The following is a 27717-nucleotide window of genomic DNA, read 5'->3' as shown; positions in this document are numbered from 1 at the left end:
GTAAATTTAATGGTAGCAATCGGCAGCGATACATTTAGCCAAGGGTTGTCCATCCCACGATGCACTATGCAACTAATCAAATTATTGATAAATACAGGTCGCGAAATATTGTACATTTCAGATACACCGGCTGTAGACGGTGATAAGTTTTTGCTATATAATATGCTCTGAATTGGCAGAGGGCACAATAGTTAGTGGCAAAGAGCAAGATGAAGTTTGGCTTCGTGTTTCTCGTTTTCCTGGTGGCGGCTTCGGCCAGAAGCATCCTCGAATCTGGGACCGTGGTCGAAACGAGATTGGAAAAAATTGGTAAGAACATTTTTTTGTGATTTCTAAATATTAAAATTAGATTTTCTTAAATGCTTTTTAAAAATTTGGTTTATCAAAATATTTTGAAACCCATATAGCTGCACAATTACTCATTTATGTTGAGATTGAATTAAATTTAAATCTTTCTTCTTTCGAAAAACTTTGCAAAGACTTTGATCGACCCAATCAGGAGGCCTACTCTGTATCTTTCTAAACCTTCCTGACGCCGGTTTAGCCACGTCACAAACCCGCATTAACAATTCCCTTACGGTGTTAAAAAATTCCTCGTCCTCCGGTGCTATACACTCGGGAAATATTTATATGTTGTAATTACTTAATGCAATACATAAATGTATTGCGGAGGAATAACTAAAATTTGAACTCTGTGTTTAGAATATTTACAGAGATATTTTATTAATTAGAGCCGATGTTCACTCAGTTGATAGCACCGGCAAGGAAAGGTTAAACCACGAACTTACTGGTTTGTTAAACCGAAGGATACAAAATAGCCCCCTGAAGAATAATGTGCGAATTGTTTAATCAAAACCCAAACGATTCCGACATATTTTTTGATACACATAGTAACTTTTAGTAGAAAATTGTAATATGTTTTCCTATAAAAAACAACAACTTTGACATGCCTCGTTTGTACACAGAGAAAACACACTGATGTAAAATATTTGCTAATTTATTATGAATTATTCGTATATATTTTAATAACGAGACTGCAGGCCTTTAACGAATGGATTGACAGGTTTCCAAATAAACTATCAGAAAAACACGAATGTTTTATGGCGATTTTCATGAAAATTCCAATATTTTCGCATTTCATCATTGTAATCAGGACACACGTGAACACGTGTTCCGATATATTATTAATATATTAAAAGTTTATTAGGAAATGGCATGCTATCCTGTTTTAAACAGGATTTTAATAAATCATTCATACTCTTTTTTCTCCGTTTTTAATTTGTACTTTTCTCCTTTTTCTATTTAACATTTTTGAAAAAAAACGTCTTTTTAAAAAAAAATTATTTGTAAACTATCGTTTTATTAAATATTTTCACCATTTTCGCTTAGTTATTATTGTTTTTTTTTTAATTATAAGCGCGCTCCCTCTAACATTCGTGTTTACATGTCTCCCTTTCAAACTATCTTTGAACGCTTACTGCGGGGCCTTAAGGATGCAATCATTATGCAATTTCAGGGAGTTAATTTGATTTTTGAATTGTTAAAATTTCAAAATTTTAAAATATTTTATTATACTTCCTCTCATTTTGCCGTGTAAGATAATTTTTTACAAAAAAATTATTTTTTAATCTTAAATGTATGAAAAAAATACATGTATAAGTTTATGATTTAAGATTTTCACGGCCAAAAGTATTTTTGTTATTTGTTTTTGGGGTATTATGCCGTGTTGCGCTAACTCCTTCTTTAGCCAACGTTTCGGACAGCATTGCAAATAACACATCTGCCCTGATGATGGACACTGCAATGCTGTCCAAAACGTTGGCTAAAGAAGGAGTTAGCGCAACACGGCATAATACCCCAAAAAAAAATAACAAAAAAAACATGTATAAGTTTATTTATTGACTGCTATGTTAATCTATGAGAAACAGTGAAAGATAAAAGCGAATTCAGTTATTATTATTAATATATTTTATTGTCTTGTTAATCAGTCTGTATCTGTGTTTTATACAATAAAAAGGTTTGCAGACCCATTCAAAATTATCAACAGTAATATTGACCTTCTTTGTTGCTCATACTCATTTACTCAACTCATTCAGTTCATTATCCCTTCCCGTAGACTAATAAATTGGTGTTCCTCAATCAGCGTACTAATTATGGATACTGTTACACCGTTTTACATGAACCAGAATTATAGTAAATGTTTTTTCAGCTGACAAGGAATTCATTGTTCGCAACAGAGACATAGTCAGGCTTTTGAGTCAAATTCACTCCCTCAACGTCAATGAAGACCAGAGGAGAATCTCCAAGGAATACCGCATTGAGTCTAATGTTGATAGATATACGGTGAGTGCAGTCATTAATTACCTACTTCCTTTTAATAATTCGGTTCAAGACATCCAAGCAGATGCAACACGAAGCTCAGGAAAAATATTCAATATTTTTCTCGGCTCTACTCAGTGACCAGAAAATACACACTAGAAATGCCCTGCATGTAGATTTGGATGGAAACGGATGTCGCTTTGTCTCTCTTACACTGCCTAATATCGTTACCGCTCCTGTTCTCTGATCCGTGTCGGTGTTATTGTGCCCGAGTCACATGATGTACGAACCATGAGACTAAAAATGTAGCACTCGTGGTTTTCTCGTCCCAGGAATGGTTTGCTGAATCTCTTGACGAGACAATTTTCCGAGAAGGTATGGCAAGAGGTATACGTCATAATGTGTTTTTTCCTTTCAGAACACCAGAGCAATCGAGGAATTCCTTCGTAGACGGAGTGTGGGCTTGCTGCCCAGAAACAAAATATTCAGCGTCACCAACGATAGACAAAGAGACGATGTTGTGAGCCTCTTCCATGTCTTGTTCTACGCCAGAGACTTTGACACCTTCTACAGAACTGCCTGCTGGGCTCGCGACCATATCAACGAGGGCATGTTTGTGTATGCTTTGACAGTGGCGGTCATCCACCGCAGAGACACCCAAGGAATGATTCTTCCTCCACCGTCTGAAATCTACCCCTTCTACTTCATAAACTCCGAAGTTATTGAGAAGGCACGCCGTCTTAAAACGCAAGCACGATCAATCGACCCTAGACTCGCTAGATTATTGGGAGTGCGTCAAGTAGACAACACTTTCTACATTAAGAGCGACAACAGTGAATGGAACACGCCGACAAACGATGAAAATGCGCTGACCTATTTCACGGAGGACATTGGTCTCAACACCTACTATTTCTACTTCCACGCAACGTACCCATTCTGGATGAGTGCCGAAGAGTTTGGACTGACCAGGGATCGTAGAGGTGAATTCTTCCTCTACACCCATCAGCAAATCTTAGCTCGTTACTACATGGAGAGGCTTTCAAACGATCTAGAAGAAATCCCCAGATTCATGTGGGACCGTCCCATTAGGACTGGATTCAAGTCTTTTCTTAGACAGTTCAACGGATTGGAAATGCCTTCAAGGCCTAATAACTTCGACCTCTATACTGAAGATAACCTTTGGGAACTCACAGATGTCAGCGACTATGAAAGACGTATTCGCGAGGCAATCGAAAGGGGATTTATCATTCTCGTAAGTTGTCTCGTATTTTTTTAAAATTTCAGACCTACCATCTGAATTTAAAAAAAATATATAATCGATATTACATTCGTTTCAGGAAAACGGAAAGAGGCTTTCTCTGAACAAACCCGAAGACATTGAGAGACTTGGTGACATAATGATGGAAAACAGAGATAGCCCTGTGATGCGTCATAACGTGCTTGGATCATTGACTGCCAAAAAGCTGTTGGGCAATGGTGATGATGTTTTTGATGAGTAAGTATACTTGTTTTATTTCCAGTTCGGACAAATTCAGTGTAAAAAAGGACTAAAAGTAACCAATCTGTTTTTTTTCTAGTTTCATGGTTAATCCCACAGTTTTGGAGACATACGAAACGGCACTCCGTGACCCTGTATTCTACCAGCTGGTCAAGAGATTCATGTATAACTTCCTTCTATTCAAAAGAACTCTGCGTCCATACACACGAGACGAGGTTGCTTTCGATGGAGTCAAACTTGCAGACGTCAAGGTCGATAGACTCGTTACATTCTTCGACACGCTTGATGTTGATATCACCAACGCCGTATACCGAAAAGGCGATGAGGTTGACTCGAAGCGGGATAGTTTTAACTTCAAAGCTCGCAAAGGTCGCCTTAACCACCTTCCATTCGATCTTAAGTTGGAAATTGATTCTGTCAAATCTACTAACGCCATCGTGAGGATCTTCTTGGGACCTAAATTCGATAGCAGAAACCGTAGGTCGAACATGAATGAAAACAGGGTCAACTTCTTCGAGATGGACCGATTCATTTACAAACTGAAGACAGGCAGAAACACAGTCACACGCAATTCTCGCGAGTTCTGGACTACTGTTAAAGATCGCGTTACAGTCAATGACATCTTCAAAAGGATGGACATCTGCATTCGTGGAAATGAGCAGTGCTTAGTTGATTTCAGCAGGTCTCACTTGGGCTTCCCCGACAATCTTGTTCTCCCTAGAGGAAAGAGGAGCGGAATGGAGTTCTACTTGTACGTAGTCATTACTCCTGTTCGGGATACAAGGGTCTATGGCAGACGCGACACTGACAGGGATGTCACTGTCAGGACTTTAATCGACAGAGACATCAGGCGTGACTTCTTTGTTAACGTTAACACCATTGATGATAATGCTTTCGGATACCCCCTTGATCGAGAGATCGACAGGACTGTCTTTTGGAACACCAACATGTTGTTGAGGGAAGTTGTGATATTCCACAAGGAATGCATACGTGACACCAGGACTGGCCGCGAAGAAGATAGAGTGCACAGGGATAGGGCGGACAGGGATAGAGTAGACAGGGATAGGTTGGACAGGGATAGGGAGGACAGAGATAGAATTCATAGATATAGGGTGGACAGGGATAGGGTGGACAGAAGGGGGGTAGACAGTGATAGGGTTGATGGAGATATTGTGGGCAGGGAAGACAGAATAAGGGGATTCTGGGATATTGTGGACAGGGATAGGATTGACAGAGACAGGGCAGACAGGGGTAGATTTGATAGGGAGATTGTGGGCAGTGAGGACAGGGATAAGGTGGACAGGGATAGGGATGAGATAGATAGAGTTGACAAGGATAGATTTGGTAGCGATGTTGTACGCAGGGAGGACAGGGATAGGGTGGACAGGGACAGGGTTGACAGAGATAGAGTAGACAGGGATAGAGTTGATAGGGATATTGTGGGCAGGGAGGACAGGGATAGGGTGGACGGGGATAGGGTTGAGATAGACAGAGTTGACAGGGATAGGGTAGACAGGGATAGAGTTGATAGGGATATTATGGGCAGGGAGGACAGGGATAGGGTGGACAGGAATAGGGTTGACATAGATAGGTTATGCAGGGATAGAGTTGATAGAGATAGATTCGATAGCGATATTGTATGCAGGGAGGACAAGTATAGGGTGGACAGGGATGGGGTTGACAGAGATAGGTTAGACAGGGATAGAGATGATATAGATATTGGGGACAGAGAGGACAGGGATAGGGTAGACAGGCGTAGAGTGGACAGAGATAGGGAGGATAGATATAGGGTTCACAGATATAGGGTTTACAGGGGTAGAGTTGATGGAGATATTTTTGGAAGGAAAGATAGAATTAGGGAAGACGGGGATAGAATTGACAGAGATAGGGCCTACGGGGTAAGATTTGATAGGGATATTGTGAGCGGGGAGGACAGAGATAGGGTTGATAGAGGTAGAGTTGAGAGGGATAGATTTTATAGCGATGTTGTGCGCAGTGTAGACAGGGATAGGGTGGACGGGGATAGGGTTGACAGAGATCGTTTAGACAGGAATAGATTCAATAGGGATATTGTGGACAGGGATGACAGGGATAGTGTGGACAGGGACAGGGTTGACAGAGATAGGATGGACAGGAATAGGATTGATAGATATAGGGTACATAGGAACGGGTTGATGCGGGATCGGGTGCGCAGGGATAGGGTATACAGAGATATGGTTAACAGGGAAAATGAGGATAGGGGTAGGGTGGACAGGGATAGGGTTGACAGAAATAGGGTGGACAGATATATGGTGGGCAGGAAAAGGATTTATATTGATTTTGTGGGCAAGGAGGACAGGGATAGGAAGGACAGGGGCATGGTTGACGGGGATATTGGAGACAGAGATAGGGTGGATAGGGACAGGGTTGACCGGGACAGGGTGGACAGTAGTAGGGTGGAAAGGGATAGGGTAGATAGGGATATGGTAGACAGGGATAGGTTTGACAGGGATAGATTTGACAGGGATAGATTTGATAGGGATAGGATTGACAGGGACAGGTTGAACAGGGATCGGGTTGATAGGGATAGGATTGACACGGATAGGGTGGACAGAGATAGGACTAACAGGGACAGGCTGGACTTGGATAGCAAGGACAGGAATAGGATTGACAGGGACCGGGTGGACAGGGATAGGGTTGACAGGGACAGGCTGAACAGGGATAGGATAGATAGGGATACGCTTGACAGGGACGGGGTGGACAGGGATATGTCGGACAGGAATATTTTAGATGGGGATAGTGACGACAGGATTAGGATTGACAGGGACTGGATGGACAGGGATAGGGTTGACAGGGACAGGCTGAACAGGGATAGGATAGATAGGGATACGCTTGACAGGGACAGGGTGGACAGGGATAGGGCGGAAAAGAATTTTTTAGATGGGGATAGGGAGGACAGGATTAGGATTGACAGGGATAGGGTGGACAGGGATAGGGTTGACAGAGACAGGCTGGATAGGGGTAGGATAGACAGGGATACGATTGATAGGGATACGGTGTACAGGGATAATGTTATGAAAATAACATACGATTTTCACTCTAAGTAAGAACCTGTCAAATCTGTGATTTATCTTGTCTATTGTTTATGCTCTGGCAACTTAGAACTTTAACAGGAAGTGAGAAGAAATTCAAGATGGTGGCACTTCCCGGCCGTGGACAGGAGAGACAGGCTGTCCGGTCGGGGGGTCAATTATTATTTCTGGAGGTCTGAGGCTCTAATCGAAAGTTATTTCATGGATTTGCGATTAATACCGAAATGTTCAGTTTGTGCTTCGAGATTAGAAGTCTAGTCATATTTCCCGCGAGTGGAATTCGCCCCGGGTGGCGTGAATAATGAAAACGTTTTTACCATGCGTGGCCATGGTGGTAATCCGAGTTTATTCAAGCGATCGGTGATTATTTCTGCCGATAATCTGTTTTCGCCGTGTGCATTTTGATTCAGAGCATTATTAAGTTCCACCTTGCCTTCGTGGAAGGGCAACTTACGGATTAACCGTCTACTCAGGGCTGGACCACACTGGGCCGTAGGCCAGCCACATTCTGATGCCGTCTACTCCTCTTGGCTGGACCACACTGGGCCGTAGGCCAGCCACATTCTGATGCCGTCTACTCCTCTTGGCTGGACCACACTGGGCCGTAGGCCAGCCACATTCTGATGCCGTCTACTCCTACTGGCTGGACCACACTGGGCCGTCGGCCAGCCACATCCTGATGCTGCCGTCCTCTAGCTACATGGCTGATTCATCTACTCCGCCATTCGCGGCACTCAGTGTTCGTTCCTCATAACTAAATACGTTCTTATTATTTTAGACAGGGTAGATAGATTCTACGTTCTGGTCGATGGGGGTAAGTTTTCACCTTTTTTGTATTTCTCTGTGAAATTTATCAAATATAATTTGTTACGGCCAGTCCAAAGTTTATCCAGATTACTTTCATTCTACAACCTTGCAACTTCCTTTCGAACGTCATGCATCTATTATAAATTTTTCCCCGCCCCGAATTTATATTCATAACATGGCGCATCAACGTGGTTGGTTCGTATTTGTTCTTATTATTTGATTTTGAATCGAAGTTGCAAGCATTTTAGTAATCATGTGTATTTGTTTTTGTTGTTTCGACGTCTCACATAAAACATAACCTATAAATGTTATTAGGTACATAAATGTCAGTCAACAGTGCGAACTTATTAAAGTGCCATCAGTGCAACCAACATAAATAACGATTTGTACGCATTATTATAATTTATTTTTATTTTACGGGCAATATTATTTTATTTTACGGGCAACACAATACTATGTGTCAACTTGACAGCTAGGAATGTCAAGCGTAAACAAACATCGCGATTTTGACAACAACTGTCAAAATAATAATACACTTTGAAAGTTTCGATAATTATGTTATGCAACCAATACTATACAGTGCTTATAAGTGCATTTAATTATATATTTGCCTCGCGGGAGTGCAATATATTCATAGCTATCGTCATTAGCTAATTTATTATCATTTTGTATTCAATACTTGCGGTTTCATAAGTAAACTTCAAAATGTCGACAATAATAGACAACATCAATGAGAAAAGGAGATGTGTCATACTGAAACAAATTCTTCAGGGAACAATATTTATTGTTCTTTTTGTAAATTAAAGGGGCATCATATATCGGAATGTAGGAAGAAGAGTCACAACAACTCTAAACCTAGGGTTGCTTCTTTAAAATATGGAGATTCAAAAAAAAAAAGGAAAAAAACTAAATGTGAGTCGCTCTGTTCACGCGCCTTCCTTTGCGCAGAGGAAGTGCGAGTGCAGAGTTGGCTCCGCTTGGTTAGACGGGTTCTTTCGGGCTCGAGTTCTGAGGTGGAGGTACCGCCGCCGAAGAAAAACGGAAAATTTAATTCTACTCTAGTGGATTACTCGAGTATAATTTCTCATTAGAATAATAAGTTAAAATTTTGTAGATTATAAAATATACATATTTTTAAGTTCGTCCTTTACGGAAAATTAATTTTACTCCAGTTGATTACTCGAGTATAATTTCTCATTAAAATAATAAGTTAAAATTTTGTAGATTATAAAATATATATACAAATGTGAGATGCTTCGAAACACAAATACATACATATTTCTGGTCACGATCAGTTCAACTTAGCTCATATTTATTTTTAAGTTTATTTTTATGTCAACTTGGATTATACGACGATATGAACCCGCATATCCTCTTGTATTCTAAGCTTAATATCATATGAACTGTGTTCATATACCTTTATATTGTATTACTTTAAGTAAAAACATATGGAATTATTCGCCCAGTATTTCAAGATGTTCCGAGTTTAAATATATTGTGCTTACATAGGTCTCATTGCCCATTTGTCTATGTAAGTATCTTTACTATTACAAAAAAAAATTCTTGTTAAGTTTCTATAAACAAGTTACTACTGAACTAATATTAATAAATTTATATAATATTAAAACTTCATCATTTGAAAAATGTAAATCAATCCTAAAAATAAATTAGTGATTGATTGGTTCCTGTGAGAACCTCGGTAATTAGTTACACTAATACTACAATTTACAAATTGAACCCTCGGGGACAAAAGACGAATACTTAATTGATTGGCACCATTTTTAACGATGGTTGTAGACTATTTATAGCACCATTTATTTACGATGGTCGCTAACAATTCTATTGGCACCATTTTTAACGATGGTTGTTTACTAAATAATGTGGCATCATTTTTGCGATGATTGTAAGACTATTCATAACACCATTCATTTACAATGGTTGGTTATATCCTGTATTTCATATACCAATGGTAAAATAAACTTATATGTTGTTTTCTATTGTATAACTGTCAGAAAAACTAAACCCACGAGACCAGTTTAGGGAGTTAGATAGGAATACTCTTCTATAGAGGAACTCTTCTTTTCCAAAATGGATTTAGAATCAGTGATAAAGTGCAGATGGTACACCATCTACGAGTGTAGCCTACTTTGGCTTATTTAAAAAAGTGAATCTGAACAGTGATGCTTTGTGCATATTTAATGTTTTGATGTATATTGATGTCATGCTTTAGTGATAATATTTGTATACTAATTTTAAGTTCTATTCTGTTATAGATGCTACGTCTACGGTAGTCCCAGACGAGAGTCAGAATACATCACCCAGCGTCGTACATGCTGCGGGTGATTACGGGCCCCGTCCACGTATCTTCTTACTGCTAATTGTGTACAATTTAAGGTCTTTATTTCTAAGTTCTGATTTTGTTATATCTAATACTCTGAACTTCAATTGGATGCGCCGCAGACTCATCCATCATGTCTTACGCATGATGGGCGCGACTGATTTTGTGGCGCACCCTTTTGCAAGCATACTATTACTTTTAGTACATTTCTGCTATATAACTCGTTTTTTTATGTTATTATATCATGTATGTTTTAGGAACCCATCAGACCAAGTTAGGGTATCTCTTAGCTCAGGCTTTTATTTTGTTCTCCTTGTGTTTGAGGGCAAACACGTTGGGGGCGACCGGGGTAATGTTATGAAAATAACATACGATTTTCACTCTAAGTAAGAACCTGTCAAATCTGTGATTTATCTTGTCTATTGTTTATGCTCTGGCAACTTAGAACTTTAACAGGAAGTGAGAAGAAATTCAAGATGGTGGCACTTCCCGGCCGTGGACAGGAGAGACAGGCTGTCCGGTCGGGGGGTCAATTATTATTTCTGGAGGTCTGAGGCTCTAATCGAAAGTTATTTCATGGATTTGCGATTAATACCGAAATGTTCAGTTTGTGCTTCGAGATTAGAAGTCTAGTCATATTTCCCGCGAGTGGAATTCGCCCCGGGTGGCGTGAATAATGAAAACGTTTTTACCATGCGTGGCCATGGTGGTAATCCGAGTTTATTCAAGCGATCGGTGATTATTTCTGCCGATAATCTGTTTTCGCCGTGTGCATTTTGATTCAGAGCATTATTAAGTTCCACCTTGCCTTCGTGGAAGGGCAACTTACGGATTAACCGTCTACTCAGGGCTGGACCACACTGGGCCGTAGGCCAGCCACATTCTGATGCCGTCTACTCCTCTTGGCTGGACCACACTGGGCCGTAGGCCAGCCACATTCTGATGCCGTCTACTCCTCTTGGCTGGACCACACTGGGCCGTAGGCCAGCCACATTCTGATGCCGTCTACTCCTACTGGCTGGACCACACTGGGCCGTCGGCCAGCCACATCCTGATGCTGCCGTCCTCTAGCTACATGGCTGATTCATCTACTCCGCCATTCGCGGCACTCAGTGTTCGTTCCTCATAACTAAATACGTTCTTATTATTTTAGACAGGGTAGATAGATTCTACGTTCTGGTCGATGGGGGTAAGTTTTCACCTTTTTTGTATTTCTCTGTGAAATTTATCAAATATAATTTGTTACGGCCAGTCCAAAGTTTATCCAGATTACTTTCATTCTACAACCTTGCAACTTCCTTTCAAACATCATGTAGATGGGATATATTTTTCCCCGCCCTGAATGGAGAATTATGCTCTACCGTCGGTAGGTCGGTTTGGCGAGCTCTTTTCCAGTTCAACCACTGGAAGGGACTCTGGCGCGTTGGCCTTCAAAGACCAACAAAGTCAAACTTGGCCACCCACTATTCATTCATATTAACAGTCAATAATGTACTTAGAAAAACCACACACAATAACAGCCTATTAACGCATCTATGGGCTAAGTAAGTATCGTAACATTGTGTCAAATTCTTATTCATAACAATATGGCGGACAGGAATATTTTAGATGTGGATAGGGTGGACAGGACTAGGATGGACAGGGATAGCGAGTACAGGAATAGGATTGACAGGGACAGGGTGGACAGGGATAGGGTTGATATTGGCAGGCTGATCAGGGATAGGACAGATAGAGATACGTTTGACAGGGATAGGGTAGACAGGGATAGGGTGGACAGGGATAGGGTGGATAGGGAAAGGGCGGACAGGAATTTTTTAGATGGGGATAGGGAGGACAGGATTAGGATTATCAGGGACAGGGTCGACAGGGATAGGGTTGACAGGGATAGGATAGACAGGGATACGATTGACAGAGACAGGGTGGACAAGGATAGGGCGGACTGGAATATTTTAGATGTGGATGGGGTGGACAGGGCTAGGGTGGACAGAAATAGGGTTGAAAGGGATATAGTAAACAGGGATAGGGTGGACATTGATAGGGCAGACATGGATAGGGTGGATAGGGATACATCAATCGGGGAGAGTTTAGGCCGGGACCGCACGAACAGGGAAATTGTGAACTCGGACCGTACGGATAGGAATAGAAACCCGTTGGTTGTAAACAGGCTGGACAGGAATCGAGAGGACGAGGATAAGATAGACAGAGATAGGGTGAACAGGGACCGTGTGGATAAGGAAATGTGGATAAGAAACATGTTAGTTGTTAACAGGCAGGACAGGAATGGGGAGGACAGGGATAAGGTAGAAAGTGATAGGGTGGACAGGGACCGCACGGATAGAGAAAGGTTTGATTTAGACCGTGAAGATAAGAACAGAAACCTGTTGGCTGTAAACAGGCTGGACAGAGATCGGGGGGACAAAGATCAGGTAGACAGAGATAGAGTGGACAGGTACCGTGTGGGGGAGGACATAAACCTGTTGGATTTAAACAGGCTGGGTACTGATAGAGAGGATAAGGATAAGATAGAAAGAGATAGGGTCGACAGGGATCGTTTAAATAAGGATAGAAATCTGTTGGATGTAAACAGGCTGGACAAGGATCGGGAAGATAAGGATACGAGAGAAAGAAATAGGGTAGACAGGAGCAGTTTGGATAAGGATAGAAACCTGTTGTTTCTAAACAAGGATCAGGAGGACAAAAATAAGGTAGATAGAGATAGGGTAAACAAGGACCGCGTGGATAAGGACAAAAACCAATTGGTTGTTGACAGGCTAGACGGGGATCGAGATGACAAGAAAACAAACCAGTTGGTTGTAAACAGGCTGGACAGTGATAAAGTGGACAAAAACCGTACGGAAAAAGTCTAGGATATCTATTATTTTTCATTAATATTAACGATAACATATTAAAGAATACCGACTAAGAAGGTTTTGTGCTGTTATATTTTATTTACTCTAATAAATATTGTTTACATGATTTGTTAATAACAATTTTTTTTTGTTTATTTACCAAATATCCTGTTCCCTTATTTATACAAACATTTTGCCCACTTACAATGCTTAGCGGGAAGGCAAGGGGGAAAATACAGGTTAAAAAGTAGGTACCTGCCTCTTCAGATCGAGTCACTTCGTCTTCTCCTTCATCTGGTGAAGGAGAGTTGATGGAGGTCAAAATGTGATGCTGAGGTTATTCCGCATCGGTCTTCGGGGAATAAAGAACCCCAGTCGATAAAAATAATAATGTCCTTCTAACTTAAATACCAGTTTATTTGTTATTGTTACAGTTGGTTTAAATATTGAAAATAATTTTCGAAGTTTTAATTTTTCGGGTCTTCCGAAAACGGACCAAATCTGTGACTATTCTCGAAGGGGCAACTTTTTTTTCAATTTTTTTTTCAAGAAAGCTTCTAAAATTTTAAAAGCGGGTAATTGGTAAAATGTTAGCATCTCGTCACTAATGTTACTGTATTGAACCAAATAATATATTATTTTACATCCTTGCCAAGCGAATAAAAATATATATTTCAATATGTCATTATGTTACAAAATACAATAAAACCAGGAAAAGTACGGTGAATTAACGAACTGATTAGCGAATATTCCACAGTGGATTTGTCAGCACACTACTACGGGTACAAACGTCAGAAATCCACAGTATATTTCTTGACAAATTGTTTTCGATCGGACTAAAAAATTTCGAAACAACATAAATCAAGGAAAAATTGTTCCATCTCGAATACTCGGCCACGAGTTCATCATAAATTATTTTGGCTAATTATTAGGGTTTGGGATCGGATGACGGAGCTGAAGCATATGATCGCATATTCTTGTGCACGGTTGCCTCACTTACGATTATTATTATTACTAACGATTCTGGCTTTATTTTAGGGTATTGTCTCGTCTTAACGGGTTATGTTGATTCCTTAACGTTTCCTGTGCGTTGGCTGTGCCATAAATCAACCATAGGCTATGCGTCCTGTGTAACTCTGGTTCATTTTAACTAACATTTAACTGTCATTTTCAAATTTGGAACTGATTGTGTGAAGAATAATTAATGAAAGCGATAAAGTACCAACCTATAATACAATATTTTTAACAGAAAATATTTTTTGTAATTTTCTAAATTGGTACTGATTTTTCAAGAATTCAGACAATCTCGTGTGTTTTACAATATTTTCAAAACACACAACACGTATTATGTATTTATTTTATTAATTCAATGTTTTAAATGTCACTCGTACTACGCACGCAGAAGGAACTATTTATTTATTATTTATTTAGATTGAATCTAAGTAAGAATCGTGGCTCCCTTATCAGGCACAAGAGCTCCTCTTTTCTGATAAGGTATACATGACCAATTATGAACCTTAATATTATATTTTGCAAAATATGTATGTATTAATGTAACCCATATGATCTATATTAAAAAAAAATTTAAAAAAATTATAATAATAGAAATTTATTGTTAGTGGAAAAAAATTAAATAATAATATAGAACTACCTACATTGGGGTTATGTTCGCACTCAAAGAATTACAAATTACCAACACCACGTGAAAGGTGATATGGGTATGACCACTGAAGAGACAAACCGACAGAAGTGTGTTCAGTGTGCCTAAAGTAAGCTCAAATTTCCCTTACTTCTGCAGAAATTTATCAAAACATTTTAAAATATCGAAATTATTTGAGCATATAATATATGCAAGCGATATCATTGGCCTGTCTGAATTCTAGTGGTCGAAAGATCTTACGTATATTGAAAAATGGTGATATAAGTTTTCTTTCCAATTGTGGAAGTTCACACTTCTAGGCATTTTCTGTTCAGTGTGTGTAACAGACATACAGTGGAACGTAATAAGATTAGGTCCGAACTGTTGGGTTGGGTTGGGCTAATGCAAAGCCAATTAGTTGGCGTTCGTTGACATGGACATAATGTACCCTCTTAGGCTGATAAAAAACATATGGCTATTCGAATTCTAATACGAAAATAGTTTCCTTGTGGGGAGTGAAATCTCTATGTAGTTAAAGGAAGTAAACAAATTTGCTCTGACCACATTATGTATTAAGAAAATCTGCATCTTTTAAATATCTGGTACATAGTAAAGTTACCATCTGGCTTTATTAAAGAATCGTACCCAATTTTTTTCAAATATCTGGTACACAGTTACTTCCAGACTTCATTAAAGAATCAAACACAATATTTTTGAATATCTGGTACATAGCTGCTACCACGCTTCATTAAAGAATCGAACGCCATTTTTTTAATAGTTAGTACATAATTACTACCAGGCTTCATAAGAATCAAACGTAATATTTTTGAATATCTGGTACATAGTTGCTACTTTTATAAAATCAATTAATATTTATATATCAATAAGGTTTTTCTTATATGGTTATCTTTACAGGGTGTCCGGGGGTAAAGTGCTCAAACTTCAGGAGGTTATTCTAAATGCTAGTAGAAGTAAAAAAAAATGGAAATTTTTCCAATTTCCACATTTTTTCCACAAAAATTTATTTTCCGTAGAAGAAATTATTTTTTTTCTTTACAAAAAAATAAACCTTTTTGCCCGAAAACTATCTTAAAACGTTGAAATTCTAAAAAAGTTTTTTTTCTTTTTTACTTGTACTATCAAGTAGAATCACCTCCCGAAGTTTATGCACTGTACCCTCCAACAATCTTGTATAATATGAGTATTTTAATATTTATACACATGTAATATCTACTTTTGTACATTTATATAAATTATATACACGCTTATATTTTATGCTCATCAAATTTATTATATTATAAAGATAGATAAAAAGACCCTTAGTGCTTCCTAAGTACTTACAAATCAGAAGACCTTTTTGTAATTATTTATTTATTCATTTAAACAATTCAATAATTATAAAGAGTAATAAAACATGTAGGCAACATAAAATTATATTCTAAAATGTGAAAGGGGCTTTATTAATTTACATTTTTATGAAATTACTACTTTTAATAGTTTAAGCTTTCAGTGAACTTTCAATTTTATTTTTAACTTCTCTAAATATTATATGTTTAAATTGTCAAATATAATTTAATCACAAAAACAAGATTCACTCAAAATGAAGGATTGGTGGTTCCGAAATGTTCCCATAAATACGGTGAACGAACCCTAAACTATAAACTTACTACCCTAAACATGCTTTGATATGATCTGGAAATCTCATCGTCAATCTGAGCAAAGAGTTGGCCTAACGTCAAAAAAACTGTTGGAGTGTGACATGTGTCGCGTCAAATTTACAGTCATGGTAACTAACGCGCATTTCTCCCGCTCCCTTGACACTAAGGACGGGTTGTTTCGGAAAATTTGAACAATTCATCAAATTTCAACGTTCATTTACGGGTTCTGTGAAAGTCCTATTCAAATTTTGTTATTATATCATTATAGGCTAGTTGCTTGACAGAACTGAAATAAAAACAGAACTTAAAAATATCTTTCACAGAACTTGAAAATTAACTTTGAAACTTGAAGAATTGTTCAAGTTCTCCGAAACAACCCGTCCTAACACATTTTTCTTGTTGAACAATTTTTGGGACATCGGGGGTATGTTAACAGCCGTCAAAAGCTCGGACAGTTCAGCAAGTCCAATTCCTGCAGGAGTCATCCCCGATACCGCTGCTACATTGACGTCCATGGTATGTTTTAAGATTTCCAAATCCGCATCCAAAAGGAGGATGGTCCGATATGGATTTCAATTGTACATTCTTGTTTACGTAGACACGTACATCAGATAAACTGTAAAAAAAATAAAGTAATAAATAACAAAATAAATATTTCACAACACAATAATTTCATCGAAAATCTTAAATCCGTTTCACCTTTCTACATTTTCTATATTCTCCTTAAGAGTATAATCCTTAGATAATACCTTTTCAGATTGTTCGTGGAAGCTAGAAAAAAATAAAATCATTGATTATAACTGCACTTCAAGTGACCTTTTAAATAACAGTAAAGGGCTCAAATGATTTTATTATTACCTCCGTGCTTTAACATCTTTACAAGACTCGGGCAAAACATTCTGTAGCGGAGTATAGATTTCACTGAATTTCACTGTTTCATTGAAACATAATCAAAGAGTTTATTGAAAATAGAACACCTAGGTACGCTCAGTAAAAAACGTACAATAAAGTTGATGCTGGGTAGAAATTGTACAGTTGACATTCAGGACAGGTTCACTCCCTCCTCCTCAAAAGAGACCCTCTACACAGCATTCTCAAAGATGACACAGGCTCTGAGGGAAATTATTTTCTTCAGGGCCTCCTTCCGATATAAAAAATAACATCACTGAATTGAATTAAACTCCCCACAGTTTCAGAACTTTCAATGGCTGTCGAGTATTGGAATAGATGGCTCATATATTATTATTACATATTATATTATGTTTCGGACATCGTTACAGTGTCCATCATTAGAGCAGTTGTGAAGTGACGCGTGTGTTTTTGTACGTAGAAAGTTAATTCACAAATAAATCACGATAGTATAGGTATTCCTCAACAAGAAAACTAAATTAATAAAAATTTACCCCGTAATTTCTAATGCATTGGAATTAGTTTTATTTCCCAAAGTACCTATTCTGAAAAAAATAAAATAAAAACTTTTTACTACACAATACATAAATAAAAATATGAATTATTAATTTTTATAGTAAATTATCGTTTATAATAAATATAAGCTTATAAATCAAATATTGTATTTTTTTCTTCTCATAGATAGGATATAATTTTATGAGATATCATTTTTTCTTTGAAATACGGGATGTCTTTCGTGTATTTCCCATCTTTGAAAAAACAATATTTATAAACTGATAAACTTTACACGCGTAAAAATTATCTTTATAGATTCAAATATTTGCACGTAATCGCACGTCTGTAGATCATAGAAAGTTGAACGACACGTCTGCCCCCAAAGCCCTCGAGTTGGCGCATAAATGAACCACTCACTAGATCAATATCTTCGGGTTTTTCGTACTGAGCCCATGTGTCCTAAAGTTTGCCATAGATAAAAGTCTGTTCCTGAAAAATATACGTCACTACACGACATACTCACCATCGACTAGGATAGAAACTATAAAAAAGGCGTAACCATCGACAGTATAATTCTCATTCGGAGCCAATCCCATTCACTAGCCTAAAATCGGCCAATGACAGCGGCCTATAAACATGCATGAAGTGCGCACTGGTTTGTGAAAAATATACGTCACACGTCAGCCATAGAGATTGCCGTGTCTTTTTTTCTGACCCACTTTTTTCTCGGAGTTATACCCTGAGTTGGCGAATGAAGTATTCAAAGAAAGATAGGTTAATCTTCAAGTCAGAGCGAGCGGGCAATAATAAATATGATTTAAAAGCAATAGGCGTAAGCGACAGTTGTGAAAATATTTAATTAAACACGACTTATTTACAGTAGAGCAAAAATTTCTTCAAACATATCTTAAGTAGCATTTAAAGAAGCAATGTGAATTTTTTCATACCTGTAACTTGTAATATAACAGAAACAAATGTGTAAATAATAATTTTTGGAGCATACTTTGCAATTTTTTTCTATCGAGGGAATTTTATGTAATTAACGTTTCAGCCCTAAATATATTCAGATAATATCTTGAAAAATAGCATATATTTGTTTAAGAACTTAGATACGTAAAGTGTTCAAGGGAAATATGATATAAATCGGTAGAATATCGGAATTCCGGCCCTTAAAGAATCAAACACAATTTGTTTGAATAGTGAGTACATATTTGCTACCAGGCTTAGTTAAAGAATTGAAACACTTTTTTTAAATTTGTTCCAGGCTTCATTAAAGACTCAAACACAACTTTTTATCATTGAACAGTGATTTCTAGTCTAGTTGTTTTTTTTATAAAGAAATTATTTCAATGCTCCATAGCTCAAGGTGGAAATGAGACTCAAAAATCTAAAATTAGTTGCATTGACGAATTAATGAAAACGCTATAAAAATTGCATGGCGCCTAAGCTCGCCGCTTTAGAGAGTTTGTAGCATCATACACAAACACTCATGCATGACAAATTATTATGTTAGCGAGTAGGAATTTTAAAAATAATTGGAAGGTGTTGAATTCTGTATATCTACATTTTCATTAAGAAGAGTGTTCCGGTGTGACGAGTGGGTTAGTTTTTCATAAATACCTACAATTTTATTCCGAGATTGATTAAATTGTGCACACTTGACCCCAAAGTAAAGTGACGGCCACTGTTTACATGAGATTTCGAAAAACCACCCCATCCCCTTTTCCCACCCCTAAAGAACAATTGTGATACTTCTTGGTGAAAATTTGCCTACTGTTCAACATAATATAAAAAATTACTGTCAAAATTTGATTTCAAAAAACTCTTCGGATAGCCTGGGCAACGCCGGGGACTTCAGGTAGTTATACTTAGGAATAAAAAAATACTATATAGTTATATTATACGCATAGGTCTACAATTAGAGACGCTACTGCCTACTAATATCGCGTCGAAAATGTTCCACTATTAGAACGCGATAAGCGGTGGGTGTAGACCGAATTCGGTAGTTTTAGTTTTAGTAGCGTTGGGAGCAAAGATATTAGAAGAACGAGATATGCTATGTTGGCCGCCGGACCGTAGCCGGAGTACTACCTAATTAGGGTACTTTAAACGGTATCGGGACGTGTACGCACAGAAATCTGTTCTATGTATTAGTGCGGATACCTTAGCGCAAGCGAAGGTGTGCAGTAGTATTGGCGAACAAAACCGGCGACACTCGGCAAAACAATTCCACTCAGTACGAACTGCGCATAGCACATCTCGTTCTTCTAATATCTTTGGTTGGGAGAGTTAGGCCAGTTGGAGATAAAAAAACGGAACCAATTTTTTCGCTCCATGGCTCATCTAAACATATTGCATCAATGTTTATATAAGGATTTTTTTGTTTAATTTTATTATCTATTTATACAACAACTACACTAAGAACAAGTGTATATTATATTAGCTTCGTATTATTCAAATATTTTTATAAAAGTAGGTAAATGACATCTTCAGCACAGATAAGCATTAGTATCATAAAAAATAAAATAAAATTTACCAAGTCAAAATATTTCACCAACAAATGTAGATATAATATGTCTCGACGCCATCTAGTGGGAAATTTAGCACTAACGAAGCCATTCCTACAAAAATAGAGTTGGTTGTTTACAAGTCAAAAAATATAATAAGCAGTAATTGTTGATAATCCAAATAATTCAATATGTACTAGTACATATTGAAATATTTGGCGGGTTTTAAATAAGCCGACGTGGACTCTGCACGGTGAAAAATGAACGTTAAGTTTTTAGTAAATTCCTAATATATATTAGAGAAATAACACTGCGGTATATAAATGTTTTGTTATTATTATTATTATATCGGAACAGGAACGAAGCAACTACATGCGGCGTTTCGCGCCATTTGCGGTAGCTTCGTTTCATTCTCATAAGTTGAAGTTCAGCTCGGCTGTTCGGTTAGAGGGGGACATCTAGGTCTGCGAGCCATTCTAGGGCCTCAGGCGTCGCCATGCGAACCTCATCAATCCCGCCGGGGAATGAATGCAGCGGGCATTCGTTGACCACACCATTATTATCGATAAATTTAGTATTTGAAGAAATTCTTTGGGTTGGGTGATTAGTATTCTTGTTTCCCCGTCATTACAGACGGGTTTTCATCTAGTTCTTAAAATAAATCTTTAATCTACTACATTTACTCAAGATTACACAAACAAAGTAGTAAGTTTAAGCATCAAAGCATTGAAGGTCTGTTGTTTTGTAAATAATATTTTTTTCTGACCCGACACAAATAGCAACCGCCGCATTATATAGGATTATTTTTAGCCGGGACGAATACACTTAACGCTGTCTTGGCTATCGATGGAAATAGAAGAAGCAAGAGCTAAAAGGAGATGAATTCATTTAATATATATACGGTGTGGAAACGTGGACACGAAGCGGATAGACATCCTCGAAATGTGGTGCTGGAGAAAATGTTGAGGATTCCATAGACAGCCAGGCCAACTAATTCAACCAATCATTTTTTTTTAAATGTGAAACTGCACAAGAGTCCCAACTGCTCCAAACCATCTGGAGCCAGTGAGACTATGGCATCCACAATTGGGGTATGTTGTAAGACTGAAGGTTGTGATGAGCGGAAGGAGATGGGAAGAGGAAGGTGGGGAAGTACCTGGTTATTCAGATCTGGTCACAAACACGGCCGAGCAACATATCAATTCTGAATAGAAGTCCTACACCAGGGATATACCGAGAGTATTCTTTCAAATAAACTATAAATAATTTTTAATAAAATTTACTTGACCACGTCGGGATTTGAACCTGTGACTCCGGCTTGCTAGTCGAGAGCCTTACTCCTAGACCACGGAGGCCGTCAAGAAGGGCTAGAAATCCACAATGGGTATCTGCCTATTATTAACTAACACTCACAAGTTTACTGCGCCGTAGCTATTCTGTTTTTACTTTATTTATAATTCTCCCTTGCAAGGGAGTGGATAGACCCTGACCCTGCAATCAGTCATACTAAGAAAATCTGAAGCAGTCAGCTCATAACCCACTGGCGCCTCCCCCAATGTTATGAGCGTGCATGAGGAATTTTAGCACAAGTCTGATGCATCCCTTCTAGTAAACCGAGAATCACTATATTTTCCTGTGTCTTCAGTAGTTTCTCCACTCTTCTTCTATTCAGATTTCTTCATAAAAACTCTCGGTGAACTGGTTTTAGGGGGTAAGCGTTTGATTTGTTTGCTACCAGGCTAATTATAACGAATATTTATAATTGAATAGCCCTGTGATAGTTAGTTAAACTGCCCTGGATATCTTCTTATTATTTTCAAAATATGTGTATATAAATCTAATCAAAAACTTTCACATAATTGTTTCTCTTTAGATCCGGAGAAATTATTTCAAACTGTTTTTTATTTTATTTTTATGTACTGTATATTTGTTAATGAGTATAAATATGTACACGGGACACTTCGGGGATTATGGATCACAGGGGCCTATCTACAAAAACATAGTTTTGAAATAAATGCAAATAAGGATTGGAATGTTCACATGCCCAACTGTATTTTTTAAATATAATTATGGCATTACCAAAACCAAGCTTAACTCAAAACACCAGTTTTTGTAACTAGGCCCCTGTGATACTAAGCCCCCGACTGGAGGGTCTAGAGTCGTTTATAATAAATAAATGTAGCTTCGTTTTATCATAAAAAATAGAGTCTTCAGGTATATGACGTAAGAAGTAAACAATCATACAACAATACACCCTCACTGGGAAAGTGGAGGGGCCCTTCTAGTATCTGTCTATAATGGTTCCATGATAACTCCTCAAAATTACAATTCAACACACCTATAAACAGTGCTATAAAGTTATGAAAAGTGATGAAACATTATAGCACTTTTTACATATGTAAACTATTTAACCTAGTTTTTGTTTCATCGCTTTTCATAACATTTTAGTACTTTTTATAGGTGTGTTGAATTGCAATTTTGAGGAGTTATCCAGTCACCGTCTATAACATATCCTAAGATTTTTAGAAACGTTGATTGCTGAAGTTTTGAAGTTTTTATGAGATAACCGCACAATGAGATTCAGTGGAACTGTGGCATCCAGAATCGTGAAGAGGGAAGGTAGATATTTTTGTATTTATAATATTGTTACAGTAAATAGTATGAACTACTACGCCAAAGAAGAGGAACCAGCTTTCTAATTTGGTGTAGGAGTTAAAAGTAATATCTCAAAGTGTGTAATAGTATAGATGTGGTAACATTAAAATATAAATATGGTTCTGCATTTTGTTAACGATGTAACGAGTGTTAGGTTTTTTAAAAACATTTTAACCTTTTTTTATTGAATAATACCATTTTTTTTACTTCTTCAGGAAGACTATTACAATATTTTATTCCTTTGTAAATATAATTATTATGAATTTGTTGTGTAGAAAAAAGAGGAATATTGATGTTATATTTATGTCTTAATGAAGAAAAAGGTTTTATGATTGGTAAGTATCTAGCTATTTAGATTTGGTTAACAAACCAATCTTTCATGAGGGATTGTCTGCTGTGGAATTTGTGAGAAAGAGACCAGGGTAACAGCTTTAGTACTTTTTAGGTACTTTTAAACCCTCACCTCACCTCACTCTCTTCTCCCTATTCCGTTATTCACAGCGTTCCTCCAATTGGGTATGTCCTAATCCTACTGAAAAATGTACAATTGCGTGCGAAAGCTGAATTAATAAACAATGGACTCCAGGAAGCGAGTGTCCACAATTGTTTAGTGATTTGTAGATTTAGATTTTATCTGCATTATCCCTCGGAGACCCGGTGATCACGTACGTTTTGATACCGTAGACAGTTTAAGGACCGCAACCTGTGAGGAATATCAATGAGGTCAACATTTTTTTTACAGTTTTCACATTTTAACATAAATGCCATTTTTAAAAGCGCATTTTCGCACGGGAAAAAATATATTTTAAGTGAGATTTTTTGATCCTAAGTCTAAGGACGGGATGTTTCACAGAACAATTCATCATATTTCAATATTATTTATTCACGCTCTGTGAAATACCTACTCGAGTTTTGTTATTATAGAAGTACTGTAAAACAACAGGCCCACGATAAAAAATTCCTAATAACATAACTTGTATAGAACTTTCACAGAACTTGAATTTTTATTTGAAAATTTGATGAATTGTTCAAGTTTTGTGAAACAAACCTTACATCGGATTATCCCGTCCTGAGTGAGTTATAATCAAAGTTTTGTGAATGAACCAATAATTATTATGTTTAAACATTGAGAACAAAGAGAAAAGGTTCAGACGCATTTAAAAATTGAATCAAGGACCTCTTCCTTACCGGGGAAGTGCTCTGACTACTGAGCTAATTCGACGATATCAACTTACGTCATTTTTAACTGTATCATACTTCGACCGATAGCTATCAACATTATCTTCATTTTCTAAACGTACTTTTTTTAGGCTGCTATCTCTATGTATCTGACCACTGAGCTAATTCGACGATATCAACTTACCTACGTCATTTTTAACTGCATTATATTTCGACCGATACCTACCAACATTATCTTCATTTTCTTAATGCAATTTTTTTGGCTGCTATCTTTATTCATTATTGCAAGATTATACCTGGATTGAATGGGTTCAACTCCTAATTGCGACTGGATCTTTTCTTTTTCACACCTTTCCAATGATTAAGTTACAATTTGACGTTTTACTCATTAAGTTATTCTACTATAAAAAATATTCAGCCTTGTAAAAAAGTCAATAAATATCATACATTAAAATAAAAATTGATATATTTATCCAAGACACCATCTAGATTGCTTTCAGTTCGGGTAAATATATATATAACTAATCGAAAAATTTTACAATTTTTCAGTCTTATAAAAATTGAACTTCGTTCAGCTTGAAAATTTTCTTGTTATAGTTGAACTCGAATAACTTGATTTTAAAGCTTTATGAAAGTATTGCATTGTTTAAAGTGGTACAAAAATATTTTTGTTCGATCAGTTTTTACTATGATTATTTTATCTGTGATTTTGTTATAGCTATCGTTAGCTTCATTAGAAATAACAACGAAATTAAAATGCTTATAATTCATTGCAATATAAAATTCTCAATGCGGCCCTCCAGTTTAAATATTTGACGAGCCCGTCTAACGCCGGGTGTAATTTATTAGCATAAGCTGGTCGATGGCGTAAGTACTAAGCTAGACTAGAGATAATCGGCTTAGGTTGTATAAGAATGCGTATTTTGCACTTTACAAAGGGGTTAGGTACGTTAATAGATTTAAAAACAATCTATCTATATAAAAAAAGTAAATGTTTGCTTGTTCAAAATCTTAAATCTCCGAAAGTTCTTCAACGCTTTGTATATTTTGACAAAACGTTGCATTCGAATACGCGTGTGGTTTTATGTACCTATATTATATAGATGTCACGTGTGACAGGTAAAAACATGTTTAAAAAAAAACAGTGCGAACTGTTGGATAAATATGCATTTTTTGAACAACCTGTTGTTCTATCAGCACAGTCGTACTGAGCCACGGCAAAGCGTGGCGGGGTACAGGTAGTTTTGAGATAATGGGCAAAAAATAATACAGAGCCGATATAAGTTTATTAATATAACTATAAATAAATACTTAGTACCTAAGTTTATTTATTAAAATTATACGCCCATTCATACGGACTTTTGGAAACATGTGACATACATAATAATTTAGTGAAACAGTAATCATGAATTAAAATTTACTAATTTTTAATTTATGCTATAATTTATTATTATTGATGTATGTTATTATAGCCTTCTTGCAACTATATTCCGTGCAGTTGAGTTTATTATTTCAGCGAAAGTATTGACATTTGCATATAATCAAGTAATCTAAATGAGTCCTATTTTTGTTGCAATTAAAAAGAATTTTCGATCGAGTAGTTCTCGTTGGAATGTTGAAGGCGTTTAGTCCCGGTAAATCAGGGCAGTCTATAATTTCATCAAAAATTTAAAAAAAATAAGATTGAAGTCTGGAACAAGTCTTTTATCTGAGAGATTTGATAATTTAATTTAATAATAAATAATGATTTAATACTTTCGTCAAGTGGTTGTAATTTATTTCTAATATGTAGACAAGGTTTATAGCGTATCTTAGAAATTTATGCAGATTTTTCAGTGGACAACGGTCACATTTTAATTATTTCTGATGAATGTACAGATAAAAGTTATTTATATTTGACATTAATTAAAACAGACCCTTACCTTGAATTATAACTTCCCGAGGGATCCCTCTAGAACCATTTGATATTTTAGTAATACGTTCATCAGAAATAGTTAACATAAACACAACGGAAATATCGATTTTGTGGGCCTGCTCGGGGAAAATCGACCGTAGGTCCATCCATTACGATTAAATTTGGTCATAGACTCTGTTTGTCTAATCGTGGCTGGTAGTGTATTGTATAGTTTTCAAGCTATGTATTTAAAATGTCTTTGCCAAAGGTGGTTTTAGCAAAAGGAGTTTGGAGAAGTTCTTTGTTTTTGGCTCGGGTATTGTGTATCGTTTGAGTTGGTTTGTATAGTGTTTTGCTCTTTTGGTGTAAATTAATCGAGATGGATCTTGCAAAGAGCTGTTTTATGTCCATAACGTTGATAATATTGAAGATAGTATCAGTGTTGGTAGAAAGAGGAAGTTTGAGAATTATTTTTATGATTCATTTTTGTGCTTTAATAATGGGGTCGAGGGCACTAGAAGAAGTATCACCCCAAGCTAAAATTCCATATTCTATCCTTGCCTCATTAACATTCATACATCGTCTCATACATACTCTTCTATTATTCTGACTCTTGACATGGCCCGACTCAAGTATATGATTCACTTGGTCGTGCCATGTCTTCCTCGGGCGTCCCTGACTTCTGCTACCATGTGAGAAATACACTGATTTTAAATGTTTTAGGTCAAGGAAATAACATTTTGGTTGGAAAATTACGTACTTGAAAAAGTAAATAGATTTACTAAAAATAGCAACATAATATTATCATAAAAATTCTAAAGCACCGTTACCGTGGAAACTCAACCATCTCCTGAATCAACCCATTATCTGACGCAGGAGTAGATGAAACGAGTCGAGGGCATTCCATCTTCCATTTCTGCTTCCGTTCCGACTTCCTTCACAGATAAATAAATTCTATGGAAGGTCTCCTGAGCGGAAGTTGATATAAATTCCGCGTAGAAATCATAACAAAGGGTTGTTTGATGGAGGGGGTGGACAGACCTATAAAAGCACCCCTAAATCGGTAAAATTTATCTGGGTGTAGTTGGGGGAGGGGTTGTTGAATGTTCCATGATTTATGTGAAGGAATTTAATGTAAGAATAAGAGATGGAACTATAAGCCAAAATATTATCTAAATAGTATAAAATAAATTCGCTATCCGCGTCTGCCTGTTTGTTCACTTAGTTCTTCTAAACTACGCAACGAATTTTGATAGGGTTTTCACTAGAATTTAGAGAATTTCTTTCAAAAGGTTTATATGTATACAATACATGCATATTATATTTGTAGAAAGTATAGAAAAAAGTCGATGTTTATCCTAGAATTCTCATCCTCGAAATTTTACTACAAATCATTCACATTCCCGAGCAACGCTGGGTACACGTCAACTAGTATTAATATAAACGGTGATTGTGAATTGATGCACAATGGTGAAAGATGTAGATTATGAGGTAAGCTTGTTCATGCATCGTTTCATAATTATATTTTTACACCGACTGAAGTTTTCCGGCCGGGCAATAGGTGGTGTAGCTCGTTTCCTTCATTCCTCTTGCTTGATGATTGATCTGAATCTCGGAATAAAACTGTAGATTGGTATAAAAACAAACATACCCACAGATACTCCTCTTTATATACTAGAGCGGATCCATGAAAAATCAATAGATTGTCTGAATTCTGGACATAATGATTTAATTTTAAAAATAACAATTAAAATCATTTTCTGTCCAAATATTACATTGATAGATTGGTACTATATCGCTTGTCTGAATTGTTCACACAATCAGTTCCATTTTTAAATTTATACTTAAATTCATAGCAAATTCGAGTTTATTTAACTAGCCGAAACACACAACCGAAAT

General features: G+C 36.9%; 2 protein-coding genes across 2 annotated transcripts in view; one reads left to right on the top strand and one right to left on the bottom strand.

Moving 5' to 3' along the window:
* inaE (inactivation no afterpotential E) overlaps nt 1-27717 on the bottom strand; it is a 159663-nt gene that overhangs the window by 76173 nt on the left and 55773 nt on the right. The gene's annotated exons all lie outside the window — the stretch shown is intronic.
* LOC149410548 (uncharacterized) lies at nt 201-11597 on the top strand. Its single transcript, XM_089647910.1, has 5 exons — nt 201-309; nt 2210-2343; nt 2738-3571; nt 3657-3814; nt 3897-11597. The coding sequence occupies exons 1-5, from the start codon at nt 210-212 to the stop codon at nt 6901-6903; spliced, it is 4233 nt and encodes a 1410-aa protein (XP_089504036.1). The 5' UTR covers nt 201-209; the 3' UTR covers nt 6904-11597.

Source organism: Hesperophylax consimilis, chromosome 27 (genome assembly GCF_061612785.1).
Source record: "Hesperophylax consimilis isolate HC1 chromosome 27, BYU_Hcon_1.0, whole genome shotgun sequence".
NCBI classification, from domain to species: Eukaryota; Metazoa; Arthropoda; class Insecta; order Trichoptera; family Limnephilidae; genus Hesperophylax; species Hesperophylax consimilis.
The sequence above is the reverse complement of the archived record's forward strand: the minus strand, read 5'-3'. Positions and strand labels throughout refer to the sequence as shown.

What these genes read in the sequence shown, in the direction of transcription:
- LOC149410548 (XM_089647910.1), top strand. Translation starts at nt 210, where the DNA reads ATGAAGTTTGGCTTCGTGTTTCTCGTTTTCCTGGTGGCGGCTTCGGCC. An exon ending in AACGAGATTGGAAAAAATTG is followed by an intron (nt 310 to 2,209) that starts GTAAGAACATTT and finishes ATGTTTTTTCAG; the next exon opens with CTGACAAGGAATTCATTGTT. An exon ending in CTAATGTTGATAGATATACG is followed by an intron (nt 2,344 to 2,737) that starts GTGAGTGCAGTC and finishes TTTTCCTTTCAG; the next exon opens with AACACCAGAGCAATCGAGGA.